General features: G+C 35.7%; 1 protein-coding gene across 1 annotated transcript; it reads left to right on the top strand.

Moving 5' to 3' along the window:
- Window positions 1–7,673: 7,673 nt before the first annotated feature.
- LOC113324654 (glutamic acid-rich protein-like) lies at window positions 7,674–8,213 on the top strand. The gene is made up of 2 exons (XM_026572952.1): window positions 7,674–8,024; window positions 8,070–8,213. The coding sequence occupies exons 1-2, from the start codon at window positions 7,674–7,676 to the stop codon at window positions 8,211–8,213; spliced, it is 495 nt and encodes a 164-aa protein (XP_026428737.1).
- The last annotated feature ends 1,490 nt before the right edge of the window (window positions 8,214–9,703 follow it).

The raw sequence follows: 9,703 nt of genomic DNA, 5'->3' as shown, positions 1-9,703 counted from the left end.
TTGAATGAAGTGATCAAATATTTGAATTGGTCTATTTTTTCTAAGGGCAAGGAAAATACCGGAATGTCAGAAATGAATGTTTTCAGAGAACTTCAGTGTCAGTCGATCAATATTTATTTTTATACTACAAGTTTCTTAGTAGTTTCCGGTTCTTGTGAATTTCACGTGCATTGGCGAGATGTAGATGTTAAATAAATTTAGTGCACACAAATAATTGGACACATGGGATGATGATTTGGTAGGAACTTAGTCCTGTCTCGTTTATGCTACTAACCTACCTCGACTTTTTTTTTCTATTTTATGGGAATCGTATTTTAATTCACTCAAACCAAAATAGTGATTACATGATTGCTTACGACATTATCAAAAACACCAAAATACAAGATAATCAAAAACCCAAATACAAATGACGATACCAATTGCAAGTACATCGCGAAGAGAAAGAGCGATGAACCGCAAAGACATCCAATTTTTGTAGATGCAGTAGTGATGAATGATGGTGTAAACCGGAATCAACTCCGACCATTTAAAATGTTTATCTTCTGGGAATTTGTAACGTCAAAAAAACGTTGGAAAAGTGCCGTTATTATTAGTGTTACAATAATTTATCAACGGTTGGTTTCGTCAGTAAAAATTTGTTAAATAACGGTTTCATTCGTTGGAATAAATACACCAACCGTTATCTAGTCAGCACAAGATTTATCTGATGTCATTTTGTTGTAACAGATAGACGTTATTGTGCAGATCGTAACGGTTAGCCTGTAACAGTTCGGTGTAATAGATACTGTAACAGCGACTTTGTGTGTAACGATTGACTTATTTCCACCTGTCTTTCCTTGTATAGCTACAACAACGATTGTAATCGTTGTTTAGTTGATTGTAACAGATTGGATCTAACAGTTATTGTAACGATTCACAACCGTAATAGCTCAGTGTAATGGCTGTCGTACGACACGTGTCAAACGTTTCTAACGTTTAAAGTAACGGCTTCAAACGTTGATGCTTGATTGTAACATTTTGGATATAACATCTTGCTGTAACGATTTAACTCGTAACATCTGATTGTAACGTTTGTAGTCTGCCACGTGTCTATCCCTTATAACATATAGACTAACGGCTTTAAACGTTGACAATTCATTGTAACAGTAATGAATTTGACAGGTGTGCTAATGACTAACAGATTTTATAACGTTGATTCGACATTTAAAAAAAAAAAATTAAAAAAAAATGATTTTTACTGTTATAAATAAGCTCCCATAATTGGACCCTGCAATGCAATCCATTTATGAAGATGCAATGCAATTAGTTTCTGAAGCTGCATTGCAGTTCATTTCTGAACCTGCAATAATGAATCTGAAACCCATAATTCAATCTCATTCAACAGTACATACATTCTCATTCTTGCAGCTAGCACAAGGAATTCATTTAATTATTCTGGAATTCAAACTCATTCCACAACACATACATTCTCATTCTAGCAGCATAAGGAATTCATTCATTCAACTATTCTGGAATACATACTCCTTAATCATTCACATATGTAAAGTATATATGAGTATCATCTTTACATTGGGAGAACTGCTTAATCCTGAAAAAAATACATGGTTCCCTATATGGTTATAATCAAATGACAAGGATTGTGTTTTTCAGATGTTTCCAAATATAAGCAAGTGTTGTTCTGCATTATATATACCTTGGCTGAAAAAGTTGTTCATCTGCCAAAAGACGTCTTCCATTGACATCATAGTAGCCTTAACCAGCTCTTGCCATCAATTCCAGTATCCTGACAAAACAATAAATAAAACAGAAACCAAAATTAGAAACAGATCTCATAGGAAAGAAAGATTCATTCAGTAATTTGGGCATTTCGTTTTACATGATTATTCTGGATGTGATACTTCTGCAAACAATAAAATTAGTGACAATCAAATTACGAAAAATGTTCGCAGGAGAGACAAAGAATCATTCAGTTACATGTGAATTTTCATTCTGGATTTGGTACATATTCATTGTTGAATACCATTCAATCATAATAATTTGAACATTGACAACTAAAGTATCAAAAGTTTATATTTATTTGACAGAATTGTAACTGCCAATTCACATACACGGATCATATGAAAAAGTATGAGAGAGTGGTAGTAAGAGTTTACTCACCATAAGAATTAGAGACGAGAATGTGTTACTTCTCAGTTGTCCTACTTCCGCAGCTTCGCAGGACCAACACTGTCTCATATCTTCTAACTTGTCCACATGTCCAGGTATTCTTGCACATCAACAGTTCTAATTATATTTCTCTATCAACATCCTGCAACGCAATACAAGGGCAGAGATAAACTTAATTCAAGAATCTTTATCTTGGTTACAAGTTAATCCCTCTCTTGTACAACTTTGCAAGGCCAACACGGTCTCACTTGTTCATCATTTGTCCAGCTTCAGGTGTTTGCATCAATGAATCCTCGAAAAGCAAAGAGAATGGTAGTATGAATCAACCAAATTTTTCATTTAGAGGAGACCATAATAATGATAAGTAATGCACATAACCTTAGTGTGTTAAGAGTTTACTCACCAACTGGAATTATGTAGGTTGCTTGTCAGTCTTGCTGCATCAACAATCTCCATCAGGTAAGCATTATTTGTGCCAATAGAAACAACGCATATGCATCGAGTATTCGGAAAATTAACAAGTCATATATCTCTAAAAATACTCGATGTAGTGAGTTGTTTCTTATTCCATAAAAATGAACATCTTGATCTTTTGTTGTTGTATACCTAACCTGCAACCAAATTTTCATCAAGTGAAAGAGACCAAAATAATGATAAGTAATGCAAGAAACTCTAATGTGTTAAGAGTTTACTCACCAACTGGAATTAAAGAGGTAACTTTTCAGGTTTGCGACATCAATCTCAATAAGGTGAGCGCGATTTGTGACAACATAAACAACTCACTTACATCGGGTTTACGAAAAATTAAGATATACAGTAATATGTTTTCTCTACGAAAACTCGCTGTGGTGAGCTGTTTGTTCTGGCATAAAAATGAATATCTTGTTCTTTCGTTGTTGTATACCTATCCTACAAGACCTGTTCAAGAGCTCGGAATAAAATCATTTGAACTAGACTTGCAGGAAAAGACAACAGTCAATAGTATGTTGAATAAAATCATTTAAACTTCATTTATTCTAGCTCTTGAATAGCTTTGCAGTAACAGACAACAATCTCTTATCTTGTTCTTCACTTCAGATGGTACTGTGCCACTAACACATCTCCAACTTCAAGTCTTTCGGTCAATGAGTCCTCAGAAAGCAAAAAGAGAATGGTAGTAAATGAGTATTTCAGTCAGGATAAAATAATAACAGGGAAACTAATTATCATAATAGTTTAGTCACTAATGGAATTAGAGAGGAAAACGTATTAGTTTTCAGGTTAACTGCATCGATCTCCTTCATTTACAGCAAACCTAACGACTAATACGTATCCACTCTTAAAAATATATGGTGGTAAGTTGCACCTTTTGGAAGGAGTCATGTAAAACATATATTTGAAGAGATCATAGTAGGTAAGTAAACAAACCTGAGATATAAAAGGAAACATGCACCTTCACATCAACAGTGTCTCATATAACGGCTATGCGAGCACATCTGTAGGTACCTCAAAACTACCACATCTCTTATCTTGGTGCACACTGGTCCTGCAAGGCTACGTAAGTGGTGGCAAAAATACATTACAGTATATACACTTGTTACCTATGAATTTTTGCCACACTTATACAGATTCATGTCGCATCAACGAATCCTGGCAAAACAAAGGGAAGGGTAGTAAGAATCAACCAATTTTCATCAAGGGAAAGAGACCATAATAATGATAAGTAATGCAAGAAACTCTAATGTGTTAAGAGTTTACTCAACAACTGGAATTAAAGAGGTTACTTGTCAGGTTTGCGGTATCAATCTCAATAAGGTAAGCTTGATTTGTGCTAAAATAAACAATACACCTACACAGAGTTTACAAAAAATTAAGATATACAGTAATATGTTTTCTCTACGAAAACTCTCTGTGGTGAGTTGTTTATTTTGGCATAAAAATGAATATCTTGTTCTTTTGTTGTTGTATACCTATCATACAACCAAGAGAAACTAATTAATATACGAGTTTACCCACCAATGAAATTAGATTGGAGATGAGTCAGTTGGCAGGTTTGCTTCATTGATCTCCTTCATTTATAACAAACCTAACGACTAATACATCTCCACTCCGGAAACTGTATGGTGGTAAGTTGCATCTTTTGTCAGGAATTATGTTAAAAACATACTTGAAGAGATCACAATAGGTAAAAAACAAACCTTAAGGAAACCTGCAGAAGCCTCATGTTCACTCTCCAACTGGAATTAATGAGGTTACTTGTCTAGTTTTGTCATGATTTTTGTCAAAACATACAACCCACATGCACAAAGTCTTCAAAAAACTAGACAAGTAATAATATGTTTTGTCTCCGCAAACTCTGTGCTGGGTATTGTATCTTTAGGCATCAAAATGAATTTCCAATGCTTTTGTGGTTGTATGCCAATCCTGCAATTCATGTTCAACAACTTGGATCAAATCATTTATAGAAATTTCATTATTGAATAGATCATAACATGTGACAAAATAAACCTGCAATTAGAAATGAAACCGGAAGCAGCATCGCGCTCATGGGAATAGCTAAAATCCTAGACGAAGGATACAACTCATATCGATGTATGTGTATACTAATCCTGCAAGGCTCTCTAAGGGATGGAATATATTCATTTTGACAAAGTTGATTTTGTCTAATAATGAATTTTTTCAAACGCTTAAACATATTTGCAGAACCAATATTGTCCATATAGGAAACCGGCAGCAGCATCGCGCTCATAAAGAATGGCTAGAATCCTAGAGGAAGGATACAACTCATATCGATGTAGGTGTATAGTAATCTTGCAAGGATCTCTAAGGGCTGAAATAAATTCATTTTTACAAAGTTGAATTTGTCTAATAATGAATTTATTCAAACGCTTAAATAGATTTGCAGGACCAATACTGTTCATATAGGAAACTTAACAACAAACCACATACAGAACAAGAGGGAAATAGATTACAACCAAACAACCATAAATCTAGAGCAGCAATCTGATGAATGAGATGACAGTTGAATAAACCTTATTTGGGTTGTAATCTATAGAAAGAGATTACAACATCCAGGAGAAAACATGATGTAAAGCAGTAAACATCGGCATATGAACAAACTATTGAAAGATAATGCAAACCACTACAAATAAGTAAACCTTAAATGTAAAGTAAAAATCTATTGAAAGACATTACACATGGATGCTAAGTAGGAAACAATATATGTTAAGCAGTAAACAACAACAACAACAAAAAAAAAAAAACAAAAAAAAAAAAAAATATTTGTTAAAATCTATTGAGATTACAACCAGGAAAAGCCTAATTTTAAAGGGAAAAGTACAAATCTAAAACATACCAGTGATATTCATACAGATCTATTAAACAAATTGAAACCCTAAAGGAGAAAAATAAACAATTTTGATAAATCTATTTGTAACTAAAAGGCACAAAGAAAACACCTTGAGATTGAATGAGATACAATGAAAGATGGGAAAAAAGTCTGAGTTCTTCGTCTCACTCTTCAATAAAACGGGAGGAGAGCTGCAATTATTGAGTCAGAGGAGGGAAATGAAATTTGAGAGGGAAATCAGATAGGATTTCAAATTTGTGAGGGAATGGATATCAAAAAGAGTTATTAGATTGGGAAAGTAGGAGGGAAGCGAAATTTGAGAGCCAAAACTTTCGGACAAGAGAGAAGAGTACAATAATTGAGCAGAGTTGCCTTTTCTCTCAAAATATCTAAGTCCAAGGCGTCCGGATCGAGGTAAAGTTGGTCAAGTTGGTCAAATATGTAGTCAAGTTGGTCAAATATGTGGTCAAGTTGGTAAAATTTATGGTCAAACACATAATCGGAAGCAAAACGAGGCACACTCAGCTTGCAAGATTACCATATACAGACCCAATGTTCTCGTCCAGGTGAGGTTTGAGATGTCAAATATCAGATTGGATGGACCCTGAGTGGATTCTATAACGTATGATGGAACTCAACTTGAAAGATTACCATATACAGACCCAATGTTCTCGTCCAGGTGAGGTTTTTGATGTCAAATATCAGATTGCATAGATCCTGGGTGGATTCTGCAACCTATTATGGAACTCAGCTTGCAAGATTACCATATACAAACCCAATGTTCTCGTCCATGTGAGGTTTTTGATGTCAAATATCAGATTGGATGGACCCTGAGCGGATTCTGCAACCTATTATGGAACTCAGCTTGCAAGATTACCATATACAGACCCAATGTTATCGTCCAGGTGAGGTTTTTGATGTCAAACATCAGATTGGATGGACCCTGAGTGGATACTGCAACTTATTATGGAACTTAGCTTGCAAGATTACCATATACAGACCCAATGTTCTCTTCCAGGTGAGGTTTTTGATGTCAAATATCAGATTGGATGGAGCATGAGTGGACTCTACAACCTATTATGGAACTCAGATTGCAATATTACCATATACATACCCAATGTTCTCGTCCAGGTCAGGTTTTTGATGTCAAATATCAGATTGGATGGATCCTGAGTGGATTCTGCAACCTATTATGGAACTCAGCTTGCAAGATTACCATATACAGACCCAATGTTCTCGTCCAGGTGAGGTTTTTGATGTCAAATATCAGATTGGATGGATCCGAGGTGAATTCTGCATCCTATTATGGAACTCAGCTTGCAAGATTACCATATACAAACCCAATGTTCTCGTTCAGGTGAGGTTTTTGATGTCATATATCAGATTGGATGGACCCGACGATGGTGAAAGAAAAATTTCCGACGAGGGTAAAAGCAAATTTCCCGACGACGGTGAAAGTAAATTATCCGGCGAAAGCAAATTTCCCGGCAGAACCAAATTTCTGGCGACAGTGAAAGCAAATTTTTCGGAGACTGTGAAAATGGCCAAAGCGAAAGAAAATTTCCCGTCGACGGTAAAAATGACCAAATTACCCTCGCCGTCAGCAAATTTTCGGCGACTGTGAAAATGAGCAAATTACCCTTTATAGTCTTTTTTACTCTTAAAAGCAGGGGTACCGTTACAGATTGCGCATTCAAGTTTTCAACCACAAAACCATCTGAATTCAGACCAAAACTGGCGGTTATTATTGTCAGGTGATATTCCCGATTAAATCTTTCTCTAGGGAATAGGCGTGACTCTGCAAGAATTTAGAGTTTATGTCTGTTGCGAATTGTTGTGTCTTTTAGGTTAGACTAGTTTATAAGGGGGAAACCAAAGAGTCAGAGAGCAAATAACTTTAGAGAGAAAATTTGTAAAGGGAGATAAATGTTCTCTGAATTTTTTTCTAAATCAAATCAATCAAAATGGTTGGTGATGATGATCGACGCGGACGAAAGGGTAAAGCCCCCATGATTGAAGAGCAACAATTGAAAGAGTGGGAAGAGAGGAAAAGACAAGAAAGGTTATCCGCCGCTATGCAGATGATTGGGCAGATGACCAAGGATGATCTACAGAAAGTACAAAAGATAGAATAAGTGACTTGTTGAGTGATATCGAACTCGATCCTCTCTGGAAAGAAATGCATGCTGCGGAAAATAAAGTACAAGAGAAACCGATAGAGATTTTTCCAAAGAAACCGGTAGATATTTTTCCAAAGAAGCGTCTCCGTGATTCCTTTATAGATGAAGAAGAGAAGGAAAAGTACTATGCAGTGCAGGACAAAAGACGAAGGTTGGCTCAAATTACGGAGATCAAGGCGGCAGAGGAAAAAGAATATGGGAAGTGCGATAGTGATGCAAGTGCTACCGAAGATGAAGCTCCCGTTTTTGTTGTTCATAATGTCAGTGACATCTACACTACATATTCAGACGAAGATGCATCTGACCTAGAAGAGTCACTTGAAGATTTTCGTGAAGATGAGATTCTTGGGGTTAATGATGAAATTTTGGCTCAAAAGACCGATTCCTAAGTGGAGTCAGATGAAGGGGAAGAGGGAGAGGGGTCTGATGAAGATGAAGAGTCTGATGAGGAGGAAGAGTACTGTGACGAGGAGGAAGAGTGTGATGAGGAGGAAGAGTGTTCTGAGAAATCGGAATCTGATGATTCTGATTCCGAGTGATCGGGTATTGATGGGAATTAAATTTGTGTACCGCAAGTGCACGGTTATCGATGATATAGTATGCAAAATACGGGTTCGTTCCACATGGACTAAATTTGTTACCTTCAATTTCTAATTGAATAAAGTGAGAAAGAAAATAATACAAGATAAAAATTAATTAGAACTAATAAGATAAATAAAGAAAAACCTAGGGTTCCAACAACCCACCATTATATGTGTAAATCATTCAACACTTCTCTATAATACTTTTCTCATTAGCACAAGACGATTTAGGACACGGGTATGTCTCGGATGATAAATCTTTATAATCAATAAAATTCTCAAAATACTAATAATTCTACCCATTTAGATGTTGGTCTCTAATTAGAAAATGGTTACAAAGAAAGCAAGCACAAGGCCATATGAATAAAACTATTATCTTTAACTCACGAGAATATAGGACCAAAGATAAGGTATTATTAAAAATGAGTTGAAATTTCTACCACATAATAGAGTTTCATGAGTGTCCCTAGTGGAGAAATTACTCCATTACATAAGAAAAGAAGAAGAAAAAAACTCTATTATTTTTTCTCTGGACTACGGACACCCAACCTCCCCTTCATTGATTGAATAACATGGTATATATAGGGTCATAAGAATCCTGTCTTCCATTTTAATTCTCATTATTACATCATCAACCCAATAAAAGTTTGCCATGTGTTAAGTGATAAACCAATTACCCAATGATAGTGTGCCACATCATTCCTTTCTGCATCACTTTACACCATTTAAAGAAACATAATACCCAATAAGTGAGAGAATATTTTGGATTATTTCTCATGCATGCCATTTAATTTCTCAAATCTCCAAATCTTCACGTATAAATTTCTGTGATGCATGTAGGTAATTATTTCTTAATTCATCCTTTTGCAAACCATAACTCCTTTAGATTTCCTTAATGAAAGGATAAATTTGCATGGTCCACGGTTCGAACCATTTGCTTCAATATTTGTTCCCTTCCAAAGTCCATATTTTCTGCGCACAAGCCAAATTTTAACCGCTTTGGAGTCATAGCCCATTTTATTCATGCACCTACAAAAATAAAATAAATATCCAAATTAGTACAAAAATAAGCACCAACATATATTATCAGGACTAGTTAAGACACAAATATGTGTCTATCAAATATCCCCAAACCTATATTTTGCTAGTCCTCGAGCAAAACTAAAATGAAAAGAAGAATCCTAACTCACTGTGGCAGGCATTGCGGTTGCACTTACCATGTGCAACAAGCCTTTAAACCCCCAGGTGGCCATAGTGGCCGAGTTATAGTCTCGGGGGGGCTTACAAGAGATATACCCACAAAACCTTTACTCCAAATTGGTCACAAGTATTCAAAGAGATAGGAGGACATACTTATTCTCAACCTATCTCCAAGTAACTTGAATGCAAGGGAAATCAAAGGTATCCGCTCTACAGCTGAATAAATAATTGGGGAGACACATCCGCTC

This window comes from Papaver somniferum, chromosome 11 (assembly GCF_003573695.1).
Source record: "Papaver somniferum cultivar HN1 chromosome 11, ASM357369v1, whole genome shotgun sequence".
Taxonomy (NCBI): domain Eukaryota; kingdom Viridiplantae; phylum Streptophyta; class Magnoliopsida; order Ranunculales; family Papaveraceae; genus Papaver; species Papaver somniferum.
The sequence above is the reverse complement of the archived record's forward strand: the minus strand, read 5'-3'. Positions and strand labels throughout refer to the sequence as shown.